General features: G+C 39.6%; 1 protein-coding gene across 5 annotated transcripts in view; it reads left to right on the top strand.

Annotated features, from left to right (window-relative positions):
* Window positions 1-18,281, top strand: part of LOC102222908 (protein TANC2-like) — an 80,476-nt gene that overhangs the window by 4,542 nt on the left and 57,653 nt on the right. For all 5 annotated transcript variants that reach the window (XM_023349603.1, XM_023349605.1, XM_023349601.1 and 2 more), the window contains exons 2-3: window positions 4,669-4,760; window positions 5,504-5,611. In XM_023349603.1, coding sequence (XP_023205371.1) covers window positions 4,703-4,760; window positions 5,504-5,611 — 166 coding nt within the window. In that variant the 5' untranslated portion in view covers window positions 4,669-4,702. The remainder of the gene's footprint in view (window positions 1-4,668; window positions 4,761-5,503; window positions 5,612-18,281) is intronic.

The following is an 18,281-nucleotide window of genomic DNA, read 5'->3' as shown; positions in this document are numbered from 1 at the left end:
AACGCATGCGGGAAAGTTAACTCTGTGTCTCCAGAAAAATAGTTATGGTTTTTAGAACTGGCAAATTTATTCATGTCTTGAGTCCAGAGTGAAAAAAGAAATAATTTTCATATAACATGTGCTGGAAATTAGCAGTTAGATAACATGTATCTAACTTCCTGTGGGAAGAAATTGTCTCTGAAATGGGCATAGTTTGATTTTATGGCCAGCTATCATTTTCCACTTGAGTTTTTGAATGCACTTGAGTGTGCATGTGGACTACTTGTCCAAATAATGAACCAGCGTCTAATATTCTTTTGAAGCTGCTTTGAAGTAGTAGACTAATGCCTTCTGTCAGGATGCTCCCAGTGATGGAGTGTCTGCCTGTTGTGCTTGTGTTATCTAGCTGTGCTCCTTTCTAATTTTCTTTTGATGATGGCAATCAGGAATTGGCTAGTATAAGATTCTGAGGGTATGACAATCAGCTTGTTAAAAAGAATAACCATTCTATTAGAATATTAAATCAGACAATATGCACTTCTTAACTTTTTCTCCTCCTTAACTCCTGACATTCTACAAACATTATGCAGAATATTCAGTGTTTGATGCTTTTTACTGCTCTGTTTTACAACTAATCTTTAAGAATTTGTTAGTCAATCAACTTTGCTGGTGTTAAAATTTATTTATAACACATTTACTGCCCAGTACAGATAATCTGGTGATGATAGCTATAAGAAATGTCCAAATAAACCACCTATCTATGTATTAGTATTCTTAGCAGAAAAAAAGAAAGATTTGGAGGAAGCCTAGTTTGGGGTTGCAATCCTGACCTCATGACATTTGATAAACATGTCTTTCCCCATTCTCTCTCTGCTACTTTCATATCTAAATAGGGGTGTACTGATCCCTCAGCCAGTTGATAAATTGGCCATGATTTCCTCAATTTTGGGAGATGCATTATTGGCCATTACTTACTTGTGAAACCGATCTTTTCCACCAATCTTATTTACTGCAACAAAGGTTTAAATATCAACCACTTCACTCTTTTGCTCTGCCATGAGAGAGCTTGATTGACAGACCCAGCCACCACCAGGTCATGTCTGCACATTTGTAGTTAACAATAGTGATCCCACTGTTGCCAACTCAGTGACTTCTTTGCTATATTTAGCAACATTTCAGAAACACAAAAAGTTAGTATTGGCCAAAATTAGAGCAAAACAGCTGCTTTTTAAAGATTGCTGATCTCTCTCTCTCTCTGTCTCTCATATCGTGGTTTAAGGTAATATCTGTGTTGTGAGGCAAGGACACCTTCAACCTCGTACAAATAAAGTCCAAGTTTCTCACATCTGATGGACTTGATGGTCATGTTTGCATCTTAAGTTTTATTTTCTTTGTAAATTAGATCCTTAAATATATACACTTAGTACGTTAGCATATGTACTTGGGCAACATAATTTTATATGATTATGTTCAATCACCGGAAAATATTTCTGAAAACAAAGAGTATTCATCACAATCTGTGGCTTTCTTTAACTTTCCAGAAGCTTTAATGTCTCTAACCTTTGTTGGATTTGATCCCCTTTCACCATTCGCATTAGAGCTTTCCTTCAAACACAACAGCTGGATGACAGATGTTTAGTAAAAAAGAAAAAAAGTCAGATGAGACCCACTTTATACTAATTACCTACCACCAAACACATAAAAGCTGTCTGGTGACTGAGAAAGTGGAGATTATAGCAGCCAAACACCATCATCACAAGGACAAATCAGAAACTCTGGATGACAAAGGAAGTGCGTAAGATGCTGTAAGCATGAAACTCTGCTTTTAAATGTGGGGACAGAGCCAAACTAAAACACACTATTGGAGTTCAAAAACATGACTATGGTCAGAAAATTCTGAAATTTTTCCATGAGTCGACAAACCCCAGGTACATGTGGCAAGGCCATTCAAATGCACAGAAGCGAAGCGGGTGAAACAGCAGCAAGCTGAGCCTCACCTTGGATTGTGCAACCTCTTGCTAACTGTGCTGGCTGCCATTCGATGGGAGAATGTTCCTGTCTGTATGTCCCAGAAAACTTGCTAAGCCCGGTAGTCGGGGCGCCAAGGTGGTCCACCAGCGGTCTACCGTGTTTTTGTATTAAAAGATGCTAAATAGACAGGAAAAGTAAAAATATTACTGGGTAGTTAGGGGAAAACATTGCCAATGAAATGTTATGTAAACCCACAACTAGTTTTAAAAACAACGAATCAAAAAACACAATTAAATTGAATATCAATGATTTGCACTTCTGTGTAATCCAAATTAAGTTAGCGGCTCCATAAGGCCCCTCAGGGCTACAGTAAGTGTTTTTAACAGCAAGAGGAGCCCCTGAGTCAAATTCTGCTCAAGGCCTCATACAACCTTGGACCAGCCCTGCATAATGAGCTAAATCCGTTGTACTGTGCATCTATGCTGGATACAATGGGACAAATGGGAGATTTAATTTATATGGCTTTAGGAGCTCTACCATTTTGTGTCTGAGTTTTTAATAAGCACCACAGAAAATGTTTTGGTTGCTTGAGCTTTGTGGGACGAATTTTTCTGATCTCCTTGCGGCCGCTCACCTTAACTCTGGCTGACTAAGTGGTCCCTATTTCAAACCATTTGATATGGTTTGATGCATTGTGTAATTGGAAAAATAATAAAATAAAAAAACCCTAGCATGCTGCATGACTGAGGCAAACGTGAAAGCTCCTCAGTAGGCGGAACCACTTAACCACTAATGCACCGGCCAACCGGGACCACATACATATTACACTGCCTGGCCAAAAAAAAAGTCGCCACCTGGATTTAACTAAGCAAATAGGTACAAGCCTCCTATTGGATAAGTACTGCATAGGCGATTATCTTTCAGCTGGCAACAAGTTATTGAACCCCAGCTGATGCAATGAGTAACTCCTCATTTCTTAAACAACCATGGCAAAAGACACATCCTGTGGTCGTGGAAAAGACGTTAGTCTGTTTAAGAAGGGTCAAATCATTGGCATGCATCAAGCAGAGGAAACATCTAAGGCAGGGGTGTCAAACTCCAGTCCTCGAGGGCCACTGTCCTGCAGTTTTTAGATGTGCCACAGGTACGAAATGCTGGAAGGAAATGGCTTAATTACCTCCTCCTTGTGTAGATCAGTTCTCCACAGCCTTGCTAATGACCTAATTATTCTATTCAGGTGTGGTGCAGCAGAGGCACATCTAAAAAGTTGCAGGACAGCGGCCCTTGAGGACTGGAGTTTGACACATGTGATCTAAGGAGATTGCAGAAACTACTAGAATTGGGTTAAGAACTGTCCAACGCATCGTTAAAAACTGGAAGGATGGTGGGGAACCATCGTCTTCCAGGAAGAAATGTGGTCGGAAAAAAATCCTGAATGATCGTGATCGGCGATTACTTAAACGTTTGGTCAAATCAAATCGAAGAAAAACAACAGCAGAACTCAGGAGTATGTTTAATTGTGAACGCAAAAGCATTTCCACACGCACAATGCGAAGGGAACTCAAGGGGCTGGGATTGAACAGCTGTGTAGCCGTAAGAAAACCTCTAATCAGTAAGGCTAACCAGAAAAAAAGGCTTCAGTTTGCTAGGGAGCATAAAGATTGGACTCTGGAGGAATGGAAGAGGGTCATGTGGTCTGATGAGTCCAGATTTACCCTGTTCCAGAGTGATGGGCGCATCAGGGTAAGAAGAGAGGCAGGTGAAGTGATGCACCCATCATGCCTAGTGCCTACTGTACAAGCCTGTGGGGGCAGTGCTATGATCTGGGGTTGCTGCAGTTGGTCTGGTCTAGGTTCAGCAACATTGTGTGCCCAAAGAATGAGGTCAGCTGACTACCTGAATATACTGAATGACCAGGTTATTCCATCAATGGATTTTGTCTTCCCAAATGGAACGGGCATATTCCAAGATGACAATGCCAGGATTCATCGGGCTCACATTGTGAAAGAGTGGTTCAGGGAGCATGAGACATCTTTTTCACACATGGATTGGCCACCACAGAGTCCAGACCTTAACCCCATTGAGACTCTTTGGGATGTGCTGGAGAAGGCTTTGCGCAGTGGTCAGACTCTCCCATCATCAATACAAGATCTTGGTGAAAGATTAATGCAACACTGCATGGTATTAAATCTTGTGACACTGCAGAAGCTTATTGAAACAATGGCACAGCGAATGCGGGCTGTGATCAAAGCTAAAGGCGGTCCAACAAAATATTAGAAAGTGTGACCATTTTTTGGTGGCAGCTTTTTTTTTGGCCAGGCAGTGTATTTATCAGCGCATACACAGAGTCACGCTGGGCAGCGTGTTGAGATGTAAACATACATGCCGCACATAATTCTTTGTTCACAAAGACAAATCATTCTAACCGCACTTTCATCGCACACCACTGAAAGCACAGGTAAAGCCTGGCGGACTTATAATACACTTGGGGGAAACTCTGGGTATAAATGCAATATCTTCTCTCTGGGATCTTCTAAAGGTTTGTCTTTACAGGTTGTACAGAACCCAAAACTATAATACACATTTGCGTAATGGAAATGCATTAAATTTGAAGTTAAATTACTGTGATAGAAAATGCATGCTCTTTAAGATGTCAGTCAATTCTTGAACCCAATCAGCTGGAAAGCAAACTGTTTTCTTTTTGTCCTTTTTCCCCAGGGACTATCAGCAGGAAATATATTAATTTGCAACTATGTTCCGAAACAGCCTGAAGATGCTGCTTGGAAGCAGGAGTCGCAAGCTGAACAACGGTCTGTACATCCACCATCTTTTACTTTGTCCAGATGTTGCTGTCTGTCACAATTTCCAGTGACTGTCACAAACCTCACAGTATTTTATTGGGATGTGGGCCTACAGAGAGTAGTTCAACACTGTGGAGAGAACATATTGGTGCTAAATAAAATGACAGTGTTTTTTATTATCTCACCTTCTCTGGATTTATAATTTGTTCTACAAATAAAATTCCCAAAAGTGTATTGTGTTTTTGTATTCAGCCCTTTTGAGTCATTACTGTTCCAAACCACTTTTTTTTGCTGCATTTACAGCTGCAAGTTTTTTTTTAGGTAGTTCTCTGTTTACTAAGACGATTTGGAAACCAAACCATCTAAGCTAAACAACTTAAGCTCAGTCAATTTGGAACCTCTTTATTCCACACCTGCCTGCTGTTTTCTCTGGTCATGCTTTTTGTGTACCAGTGTTTTCTGGAAGCCTAGTTTTGCACAGCACTATGTAGTTCTGTTCCTCTTTGGTTATAAATCTGTCAGGAGTTGGCATCTCCACTCTTCGAGTGCCAGTCTTCTGACATTTTGGATGCATCCCTACTCAAACACACCTGAATCAAATGAATGTTTTTTGCAAAACTCGCTGACATTCCAACGTGGTAATTCAGCTGTTTGTTTAAAGCGTGTTGGGGCAGGGATTCTTTGTCTAAGTCTTCAAATTTTTATCCAGCTGACAGTGCTTCCTTTCTGACTGGTTTTCTGCTTACTAACAGATGACAGCAGCATTGATTCGGACACCTCAGACATCAGGATGATGAAGGGCTTCACTCGCTCACTGCCCTCCTCTCCCCTTCTCAATCTTCGCCTGGACAAGAGAAATGGTAGGACTGGTTTTTCTGTTGGTCAGCAGCAAAGAAATACTCGCAACATTAAGACCCCATGCCTCCCCTCTCATGCTACCACAAACAGCCTCTGATAGAAATCTGTCTTAGCCCAAGCTAAGGGGTTCACAATCAAAATATAAGGGATTTAAAGTCCCTTATAGTGGTTTAAAAAATTTCTATCATGATGGAGTATATTTCTGAGTACACCAGCAGGGACTGATAAAACAGCTCTGGAGTGTACATGCATCCTTTTTTGTTTGCTGTGGGATTTAGATCTGCACCCTCCACAAAAACTTGATGACCTCTTACCCTTCCTTCGATCATCTTTGTGTCCATTAGTGAGAGTAATCAATGAAATTTAACTCCTGTCCTGCCTTACCTCTTTTTTCTTTCCAGGGATGATTTGAGACACTTTTTCTAAACATTACCATGTGGAGAACCCCGTTCTCAGTTCTTGCTCTTTGCCCCCTAGTTCTCAAAACATAATCATTGTTGTGAGAGGGCTCCAGCATGTACACACGCTCAGATTTTAGAGAGGCTGCTTTTTCCTCAATTGGTTTGTTTTTCTTTATTTGTCTCAGTTCTTGTTCATTCCTTTCTGTTGCTTCTGTCATGGGTAGGTTTGTTCTGTCATGAAATGTTCTTCTTTAAAGCTACAGTATGTAATTTACAAAAATATGTTTTTTGCTATGGATGCTCCAATCAGGTTTTTTGCTTCTGATACTGATCTGATGCCGATCACCCATGAGTAGCGATCACTCTTGATCACCAGTACAGATTACATAGATTGTTAATTTTTTTGATTTAGGTATAAATGGTTCTGTGATCTAGCATAGAATAACAATAAAATCACCTTAATTTAGTCAAAAACGTACAAAACATTTGCAGGCACAATGCAGCAGCTATTCAGACAAAAGGACACCAATGATGGCTCACTTTCATACTCAAGTAAGCAAGTACAAAATCACTAAGATGAAAAATCTTTTTTTTCATCTTAAGAGGAATCAGACAAGGTTGTGCTCTCCTCCTTGTCTTTATTTGAAATGTAATTAAATTAACTGTGTTTCATGCTCTTCAAACTGTAACTGACAGAATGTTGACCAGAGCTGCAGAGTTTCTTTGATAACAGACAACATGCACACTGGTCCACTTCTTCAGTAGTTGAGATGCTGTTGTTTGGAGTTTACAAGATCTGGCCTTCAATAATCATAAATCACAGACAGTTAAGCACAGACAAAATGCTGTCTGTGCTTAACTTGCCCAAGTTCTCCTGTACTGCTCCCATCTCTCCGGTGGTGGAGCTGTACGGAATCCTCTCTGTTATTGCTGGGGATCTCTGGTAGATCTCTGGTGGATCCCTGGTCACGGTCTGTCCACATGCATTCATATCTACATTTCACATTAAAGCATTAACCTCTCTGCATGTGACTCTTTTTTTCTTTTCGAGTAAACAAGGTTGAGTTGTCTTTCTTTTTTGTAATTCAAATTTTTATTGATTTTCTGAAAATTATCTCACATAAAACACAAATACAGAACAAAAAAAAACAAAAAAGGCTGGTGCACCACCCCCCGCCCCCCAATACCCAGGGTACAGTCATATATTATATGTATATTACAGTGTCAATTCAAAAACATTCAGTAGTTGAGAGAAAGGTAATTGTCTGGGAAAATCAGACTTCATCCAGATACATTACTCGAAGCCATAGTTCTTTTCAATGAGTCCCAAAAGCTATCCCATTCCATGTCCCTGTTCCCATCCATGCTGTTGAGCATGACTTCATAAGAAGCTGTATCCGTCATTGATTTAATCCACTCATTTAGCTCGGGACACTTTGTGGTCTTCCAATGTCTTAAGATGATCCTGCAGGCTGTCACCAGACCGACCATCACAACTGCAAAAGCTCCTTTTGGGGTATTTGGCATTTGAGATCGGTCTCCCAGTAAACACAGTTCTGGAGTCTGAGAGATCTCTGAGCCAAGCCATGCACTCAGAGCCTCCAAGATTTTAATCCAAAATGGTGAAACCAGAGAGCATTCCCAGAAACAATGCAAATATGTGCCCACTTCTTTCTTACATTTCCAACACCTATTGTTTGACATTATTTTCATTCTATGTAACCTCGTAGGTGTATGATAATATCTATGTAGCACCTTATACTGTATAAATTTGCTTCTGGCCTCTTTCACATATTTACCGCTCTCTGACATTACCCTCAACCATCCTTCTTTTGTATACTCTTTTCTCAAATCTTTTTGCCATAGGAGTTTAATATTTGACGATTCACCACTCAGATTACAACTTAGCAGCTTATAAAATTGAGAGGCAGTGTGTCGTTCACGCGGCATCTTAATATAATTCAATATATCATTTTCTACAATCTTTTTAAATTTTGAGGTAACACAATGTCTCATCTGTAGATATTTCCAAAAATTTGCTTTACCTTCCAAATTAAATGTGTGAGTAAGTTCATTGAAGGACATGAATTGTCCATCTTTGTACAAATCACCAATGACGCATATGCCACGTGAATGCCACTGCCTCCAAAACACAGGTGTTTTACCAATACATATCTCAGGATTATTCCAGAGAGATGCATACTGCTCTACCTGATGTGGGAGCTTTAACAGTTGGTGTACCTTTGACCAAACTTTACAAGAATGAACATAAACTGGGTTTGTTGTGTCGATCTTTTGAGATAATTTGTGTTTAGGGTCAAATGGCAAACATATATCCCTTTCAATATGTAACCATTCCTGCCCATTCTCACCTTCCCAATATTTAACTAATTTTGCCATTTCAAATGACAAGCAATAGAGCTTAAGATCTGGAAGTTCTAGGCCGCCCTTTTCCTTAGGAGCATATCATTTTTCTAATTTTATTCTCGCTCTTTTACCTTCCCACAAAAAATGTTTAATTAAATTTTCATACCTTTTAAAAATATCAAGTGGAATTGTAATAGGAAGCATCATAAGCAGATAATTAAACTGAGCGGCGGTAATCATTTTTATAACATTAATCTTACCCCATAATGTTAGTTTTATCTTCCCCCACTTTTCAAAATTTGTTTTAATTTTTGAGAGCACCGGATCAAAATTTAGTGAAGGTAACGCTTCCAACTCCCTACTGAGCCTAATCCCAAGATACTTCATACCTTCAGGTACCCATTTGAATTTAAAATCTTTAACCATGTGTGAATTGCATAAAGAGGATAATGGCATGGCTTCAGATTTAGCCCAATTTATTGAGTACCCTGAAACCGTCAAATACATCTGCATAGTGTCCATCAGGTGCGGCAAAGATGTAAGCGGATGTGTTATAAGTGATAAAATATCATCTGCATATAAAAGCAGTTTGTGTTCTTGTTGTCCCCATAATATTCCTTTGATGTCCTTATTTCTCCTAATGCTCACTGCTAAAGTTTCAATAAACATGATGAATAATAATGGACTGAGAGAACAACCCTGACGGGTCCCCTGTGATAAGTTAAAAAAGGATGAAATGGTGCCATTGGTTATGACAGCAGCCTTTGGTTCTTTATACAATATTTTGACCCATTTAATAAGAGGGTCCAAATCCAAAATTTGAGAGAGCCGAAAAAAGAAAGCTCCATTCCACTTTATCAAACGCCTTCTCCGCATCTAAGGAGATAGCAACAACTGGCTCCTCCTTTGACTGACTCAACCACATCAGATGTAACAACTTTCTAATGTTATCAGAGGAGCGGGTTTTCATAAAGCCTGTCTGATTCTGATGAATAATACTAGGAAGGACTTGTTGTAAGCGCACAGCCAGCGCCTTGGTTAATATTTTACAGTCTACATTTAATAAGCTAATTGGCCTATAATTTGCCGGGTCCGTGCTATCCCTATCCTCTTTTGGAATCAAGGATATCAGAGCTTCATTAAAAGTAGGAGGCAGCTGTCCTCTCTCAAAGATGTCTTGATAGACCTTTTGTAACACTGGAGCAAGAATATCTATATACTCCTTGTAGTATTCTGATGGAATACCATCATACCCGGGGGATTTCCCCACCTTCATCGCTGAGATTGCCTTCCTAATCTCCTCTTCAGTAATTGGTGCTTCCAACCACTCTACATGCTCCTGAGATAGCCTTGGTAGCTTGAGTTTGGAGAGAAAAGCATCACTTTCTCTTTGGTTTGTCTCGTCAAACACTGAAGATGTATACAATGTTTCATAATATTGTTTGAAGCCATTGTTTATGTCTTTTGGTAAGGTTACTAAAGTATCTCCTTGTTTAATGGCAGGGATTGTGTTAAAAAAATCCTCTTTTTTAACTTGTTTTGCTAATAATTTGCCTGTTTTCTCCCCTCCCTCATAAAATGAAGTTTTTAACCTGAATAGAGAATATTCCACTTTTTTGTTATAAATTTCATTTAACTGAAACTTAAGCCCACAAATATCTCGATAAAGTAAATCATCATAACACCTAGCCAAATTGCTTTCTTTAAGTTTGATTTCTCTTTCCAATTTACGAATTTTACATACACTGTTAGACCTTTTATTGTAATTTTACAGTAACTTACTGGCAACACTGTTGCCAGCAAGTTACTGTAATTACCATTCTACAGTACCCTTACTGGCAACAGTGTTGCCAGTAAGTTACTGTAATTACCATTTTACAGTACTACAGTACCCTTACTGGCAACACTGTTGCCAGTAAGTTACTGTAATTACCATTCTACAGTACCTTTACTGTTATGATATTTCACAGTTAATTTTTACTGTGAGTGTGCTTTACAGTTATAACTGCATTACTGTAAATGTAGTTTATAGTATAATACAGTAATTGTATTTTATAGTAAAGCTGGTCTACTGTAAACTTGTTTCACAACATAATGTCAGAGTTTTACTGTAAATTAAAGTTTACATTTCTTTAACATAAGAATATTTTACCATAAACCGAAAAATTTCATAAAAGAAGTTTTAGTCCAAGTACTGTGAATAACAGGTATTTATTTTCAGCAGATTTGTAGAAATAAAATCCATTTACATATTCGCAATGTCATAAAAAACAATGTCACAATACAATATAATGTGCTATAAAACAACAAAACCATAGAACACATTTCCTACATCAGAAGAACTTTTATTCCATTTGTCAAACAAAATCAGTGGGATCCATCTTGTGGAAGCTGAACTGTAAAGAATAAGACAGACAATGTGGGAGGTCATGAGATGGTCAGGAAGTTATCTACATTTTCAAATCGACAGGAAGTTGACAAATTAAGCTGAAGTGACAATGTTCACATGCATAAAATCTTTGTCATAAAGCAGCATTAAGTTGATAATTTGTTTTAAAAAAAATCAATTAGACTGAAGTGATAATAGAAGCTGCATAAAGAATGAGCAGGACTGGCTTCACTTCAGGTTTTTGGATTGTTTATGGCAAAAGCAGTCAAGTCAGTCTTCAGTAATTCAAAAGATTGCGTACTACAAATGTCCCCAAGGGGACGATGAAGTACAACAATCTTTTTAGTCATTTTGTTGGTGCTGACGGATTACTGCAAAGGTGTGCCTAATAAACTGAAAACTGCATAGTATAAAAATACACCACACTTAAACGACTACACACTTATACATTTCTGTGATTTATTAAGAGATGCAGCGACATCCACTTTTTACCACGGACACAGAAAAGATGCAGGCTACTCTAAAGAGCTATTGTGTAGGAATCACATGGCATTTATAGATAATCATTAAAATCATATTAAAAAGGCTAAAGTAAAGTCAGAGCATGCAAGATATGAGGAAAAGACAACAAAATAATAAACATTTACATTTGGTAAAATACTTACCAAGTTGGAAGTCCTCCATTCAAATTCAGCAAGTTGTTGGAAGAAGGTGGTGATCTGGGAGTTGACACCGACTACTTTCCTCTTGACAAGACTTCCCGTCTTGCGGCTTGTACAGACTTTGGCTGTGCATTTGGTACCAACATCTGGATTGATCCTCACAAAGAATCTTTTAACAGAAATAAAATATATTAATTGTATTTTTTAATGAAGACATACAATACAGCAATCAGCTATGGTTCTTCATCATCAGTCAAACTGTCATTAAATTTAATTCATAAATGGCTTGGTGTAGAGTACTTGCCATTGTATCATCTCCAGCGTGGTGGATGCTGACTCCTGATACTCCAGATTGAAGACAGAATATGACCCAAAAAAGACAGCAAGGACGCTGGCAAAGTCATGTAGTTGCTCAGGCTCGAAAAATACCTTCTCCTCCATACTGACCACCCACCGGGTTGCAGACATCAAGCTATTTCCTAAAATAGACAAACCCTTGTCAGGCTAACGCTAGTGAGTAAAAGTACAGACTACCATAACAATTACATACATTGCTACAAAAAAATTATAGTGATAGAAAATATTCCTCTTACCAAGCATGATTACCCTTGGTGTAGTGGGTAAGGTCATTTCCATTTCAACAGACATCTTGGTGGAAGATACCTTTAAAACATAAAAGGAAAACTCTCTTAAATATGAATTACTGGTAGTAATTTATATTTAAAGGGCCAGTTCACCCAGATTACAACAGGTTTTTGAGAACCTCATCCCGGAGACTAGACTAGACTTTACCCCTACATCCTGCTACCACTCTGAAACAGCGGATGTGAATGACAGTTTGTGGGGCTAAATGCATTTTTTAAAGCATTACATTCCACAAGTGTTCAGTCTGACTTCTGCAATGGCGGTGACTCCTGTGCATGTGGGACCTGAATGCAGAAAATGTTCTGAAGGAAGCAGGACATTGCTCTATTCCACATGCAAACCGATAATTAGCTGTGTGTTGATGTTTCTTCACATGACTACAAAATTCTGTAAATTCTGAAGTACAAATGCTGCAGAATTTACACCTGTACATAGTTGCACCTGTTAGTACTGACTTAACTTTAAATTTACAGGAGCATGGTTTAAACATGTGAACAGTCCTTATATGTAACCAGGGTTGGAAATTAACTTTTTTGTCCACCTGCCACTGTGGCTGAACCAACTCAAAAAATAACAGAAACTACTTTAATGTTTTTCACCTTTGTCCTCATTTACAGACTCTTATACACTGTGCTGGAGATGTAATGGTACTTTAGCAGGCTAACCAGCTGTAGCAAGCTCAAAGTTATAGATTAGGTTAGCTGCTCCTCTACATTTCCAGACTATTTTGTGGCTTCAAATATGTTTGAAGAGCTTTTTACCTGTTGTCTTGTCTTTTGAAGAGATGAAGCTATGTTAGCAGTCAGCAGGACAGAACTGCAGAGCCACTTGGAGGGAAAAAGCTTGGGAGTCAAAAAAAAGGTCATCTGAAGAAAAGAAAAAAAAAGAACAATGTTAGAAATTCATCCTTGCTGACCTACGTAGCTAATCTGCACTTTTAACATTTGCAAGATCATGGTTTAAACAAATGAACAGTCATTAGATGTAAAAAAAAAAGAGAAGGGGGGGATCAATTATTAGTTAAGGTTATATTGTTCGACAAAGGATGTAACAACAATGCTAACAGACACTGAGCTCATATCAACCCAAAGCCGCCCGAGGAAGATTAAGCGGCAAAAGTCAAGCTAAAACTTTCAACGGTAAAATTAGCACCTTAGCTAATGTTAATTCCGAACCAGCTCAAAAAATAACAACATCATATTTTCCTATCTCTCACCTCATTTACAGACACGTAACTTATAAGGTTGCAATATGCCAGTTATATAAAACACCAGAGTTAGTAACGTAAAGGTAACGTTATGTTACCAGGCTAACCAGCACAAACGAGCTCATTCTATAATGCTAAGTTATAGCATGATGCTATAAGTTACGTTAACTCCATCTAAAATGTACATTTCCAGACTAGGCTTTGGCTTCAAACAGTTTTCTAAGAAGTGGTTTTTTACCTGTCTTGAAGAGCTGAAGCAGTGTGAGCCCACAGCACGGAGACAGAGCTGCACTTGCACTTGGAGAGAAAAAGCTTCGGAGTTTAAAACAAACGTCATCAGACAGAAAACAGTTGGAAGCGAAGCCACCCTTGATGACGTAGCTAGATAAACTGCATGTTAATGTTAGCTAGGATGTGAAAAAAACAAAAGTACATTCTCTCTTTCTGCCTTAAAAATATGTTAACTACTAAAGGAGTAAAAATACAGAAACGGGGAACCACGATGAAGCAGCTATGATGACCGTTGGAAATCAAATATAATTCTTACTGTATATTATAAGTACAGTACCACTACTGTAATGTGTAAACAGTAAATTACTGCAACTTCAAAACATACAGTAAGTTACTGTAATACTATGTACTTTACCCATAATGCAATGCAAACTACAGTAACTACTTGTAAAGATGTCTTATAGGGTGACCAAACGTCCGTATTTCCCGGGACATGTCCGTATTTCACGTCCTGTCCCGGTGTTCTGTCAGATAGCCACTGTTGTCCCGGGTTTTTTTTAGAAAGTGAGGAAATGTCCTGTTTTTTAAATTACCTTCATTGGACCATTATATTTACAGGCACTAGGGCACTGCGCACGGCGCTGCGTGTGACGTAATCCCTGAGCCGCGTCAGTGCGGGCAGCCCTGTTCTTAATCAGAAGATAGATAGCGTGGCTGTCAGTACGTCAACAACATACGAAAGCGCAAATGTATGTTTACCTACTATTTACAAAAGAGTTTCCCCGCTTTCAGACCCCCCCACCCCCCTCCTCGCTACAACGTGTCCTGGTTTTCCCAACTGAAAATATGGTCACCCTATTTATGGTAGTTTTACTGGGCATTTTGTGGTATTTAACTGTAAAAAATACAGCAAAGGCTAACAGTGTATGATGACCGTTGGGAATCAAATATAATTCTTACTGTATATTATAAGTACAGTACCACTACTGTAATGTGTAAACAGTAAATTACTGCAAATTCAAAACATACAGTAAGTTACTGTAATACTATGTACTATACCCATAATGCAATGCAAATTACAGTAACTACTTGTAAAGATGTCTTATGGTAGTTTTACTGGGCATTTTGTGGTATTTAACTGTAGAAAATACAGCAAAGGATAACAGTGTAGACTCTCTTTTTTCTTCCATGAAGTGTATGCTATAAGTTTACCTCTCAGAAATGCCTTAGAGGCCTCCCATGCAGATTGAACATGCTCTGTACTGCCAATATTTATTTCAAAAAAGTATCTCAGGTCCTGCCCCAACTGTTCTTTAAAAAGTTTGTCTTGTAAAATCGAGACATTCATTCTCCATCTTGAACCTCTTATATTCCCCAGTCCTAATCTTATGCATAATTCCGTAGGTGCATGGTCAGTGAGTGCAATAGTTTTAATATCACAACTCTGCACATTATTTACTATGAGTTTTGAAACCAAAAACAGATCGATCCTAGAATAGGATTTGTGACAATGAGAATAAAATGTGTACTCTCTTTTAGACGGATTGATTAACCTCCAAACATCTACTAGACCCAAATCTTCCTTTAACATATGGACTGCATCTCTTCCTTTAGAGCTAAGTGAACCTTTTGGTGCGCTTTTATCAAGTATAGGATCCATAACTTCATTAAAGTCCCCTGCTAATATTATTTGTCCTTCCATATCCCCCAATATACTATTTATTTTGTGGAAAAAATTAGGGTCCTCCTTATTGGGCGTGTATATGTTGCAGAGTATGACCTTTACCCCTTCCAGCATTGCTTCGACGCAAACTATTCTTCCCTCTGTATCCTTAGCTTGTTTTATCAATGAAAACTGAATATTTTTCTTAATAAGGATAATTACTCCATTGCGAGCACTCGAGTGAGAGCTATGAAAAATATGTCCTACCCAACCCATCTTAAACTTGGACTCTTCCCCCTCATTTAGGTGAGTTTCTTGGAGAAATATTATATCGGTTTGATTCGTCTTTAAATACGCCAATATTTTGCGCCTTTTGGCTGGATTTCTGCATCCATTAATATTCCAAGATGTGAATTTTATATACTTCCCAGTCATTGCAGATTATAGATTAATACACGTTTTAAACCTGTAACAAAACACTCTGAACTGATATATCTATACCCCGGTCCCCTGATCCCCAACCTGCTCTGTGAGTGCACCCAGCCAAAATGAAAACAATTTACATGGGCAATAAACATTCCCGTCATGTAAACGGATAGAAACAACATAAAAAACAAACTTAAAACCTACTCTATTGCTGCTGTCTACCGCAGCTGAAAAAGAAAAGAAAGAATAACTAAGAGAAAAAACCTTATCAGGTCCGTGGACTCTGCTTCTCTCTGTTCATGATGACAGGTGGCGAGGTCCGCCTCCCAACAGTCAGACACAACATCTTCTATGGGCTCCTAGGAATTACATCAATCAGTTGAATTTGGGGTGTCCTCCCCCTGCTCGTTCTCCTCCCGGCTCTCCTCATTGAAAAACTTCTCTGCTGCTTTCGCCGAGCTGAAACTTATGTTTTTACCCTTCCACCTCACGCGCAGCGTGGCTGGAAACGCCAGGGTGTATTTAGCGTTGTGCTCTTGCAGCTTCTTTTTCACTGCGGTGAAAGCCTTCCTCTTCTCCGCCAGTTCTTTAGACATATCTGGAAACACTGATAGCCTGCATCCTTGCCACTCAAACCCGCGCTTCTCCTTAGCTGCCATAATCACTTTATCCCTCGCTGATTGCCTCAGGAATCGAATAAGAACCGGTCTCGGGGCTCGATTCGGGTCGGGTAACGGTGCGAAGACCCGGTGGGCTCGTTCAATCTCGAACTCGGCGTCATCGCGAACTCCAAGACCCTCGATTAACATCTTCCGAACACAGCTCAAAAGTGTCCCATCAGTACCGATAGTCTCTTTCAACCCAATAACTCTCACATTATTCCTCTTACTGTGATTTTCGAGAACTTGCATGCGGTCCAGCATGGCTTCCATTAGCTTGCTTCTCTCACCAACTGCAATGTGCAGCCGCTCCGAAGTGTCCTCCAAGCGGGAGATACGTGTTTCAGCCTCCGTTAGCCTTTCTTGCATTGCAGCCACCGCTGCATTCAGTTCCGACGTCGTCTGCTTTATTGTGGAGACATCAGCAGCTACGCTTTGTAGCATGTTACTCATTTTAACCACTTCCAAGAACAAATTCGTTATATTAGGAGGAGGAGGTGTTTCCCCCTGTTCTTCCTCATGTGGAGGGCTGTGACGGGTCGACATGCGGCCTATACTCTTTGAGTGTTTCGTTGCGGCCATTGCAGGATTAAAGTACTTTTTTTCCCCCAAAAAGAAGTCCACAAGCCTATACTGCTCCCTCACTTGCTGAGAACGGTATCAAATAAGAGCCCCTTACTACAGTATCATCGTCTGATTACATGTTGGGAAACGGAGAGCCGTTAGCCAGCTGCCATCTTGTTCGCTTGTCCACGTGACTCCCCTTGAGTTGTCTTTCTAAACTTTCCTCTCGCTTCTCTGTGTGAGACAACTTATTCTCCCAGTTCAGCTCCTTCTGCAACCCTTCTGTGTGTGTACGAATGTCCCTCTTTTTGTTGGAGGAGGGGAGGTTTTGATTTGGAGTGAACAGAGTGGAAGGAGGTCGTTTTACAGCACAGTCTGCTGGAAGCAAGACTGACGAACACTTGGATTCTTTTCTTGTTTTTCACCCATGGCATTATCTAAACCACAACAGATTTTTTTTTACCTTGGTGATTAGTTGTTTTCTATATTACTAGTTTTGTTCAAGCTGTGGAAACAAAAATCTAGCTTCACTGAACAACTAAAAGTATGACAGATCTGCTGTGGGTTGGGTCAGACTCAATATCACTATTGTATCTTTGTGAATTCATCTTCTCAACAAAGAACTTTTGATTATGTCATTTGCTGGAATCCCACAGTCGCAGTGCTTAAAAACTGAAGGTCTTACATTTCTCTAATTATCTTTGGGTATATTTCTTCTCTTCTTTTCTCTTCAGCTATGTATTCTGTTGAAGGAAGAGCTTTGGACCACAAAGAACCAGGTGATGGCAGCAGATACTCCAAGATCTCAAGATCTGCTGGATCTTGAAGCAGATCTTGTAGAATCGTTTTCTTTGTATTCTACATTAAAACTGTAAACCAGTCATAGCTTGCTATGGACTGCTCAGCAGAGATTTTGAAAGTGTGCACACACTCCGGGAGCAAGTGGTGTCAACACAGGAGGTCTTCCACCCAACAGCCATGGGTGCCAGCAAACACCTTCAATTGTGTTGAAGGTGTTTTGACGCCAGAGGTGGCCACTCATGCTACGTTTGTCCTGCACTGTTTACTGATGCGGTTGTGCTGTTGCCAATCCCAGGCGGAGAGCATAAAGTTGTGTAAGAAATGAACAGATTGTCCAGCTGATGCAACAGAGAGACAAAGGGGAGGACATCAGCAGGGCCAGTCTTAGGAGGGTGCGGGCCCCTGGGCTTGAGCCAATGTGCGGCCTACTTATTGCTCTACCATGAGAGAGGGCCAATGGACAGTCCTGCCTCCCAGGTCAACTCCCCATTTGCACGGTTTACAACAGTAACCCTATGGTTGCCTACTTAGTACAAAAAAGTCAGCAAGTTAGGCTTTTTAAAGATCGGTGATCGGCCAAAAAAATTGGTGCAAGCTGCTTTTTTTTAAAATAGCAATTTTTCTGTAGAATGTTTGATAACTAATCAATGTGAAGAC

The sequence above is a fragment of the Xiphophorus maculatus genome, chromosome 16 (genome assembly GCF_002775205.1).
Source record: "Xiphophorus maculatus strain JP 163 A chromosome 16, X_maculatus-5.0-male, whole genome shotgun sequence".
NCBI classification, from domain to species: Eukaryota; Metazoa; Chordata; class Actinopteri; order Cyprinodontiformes; family Poeciliidae; genus Xiphophorus; species Xiphophorus maculatus.
The sequence above is the reverse complement of the archived record's forward strand: the minus strand, read 5'-3'. Positions and strand labels throughout refer to the sequence as shown.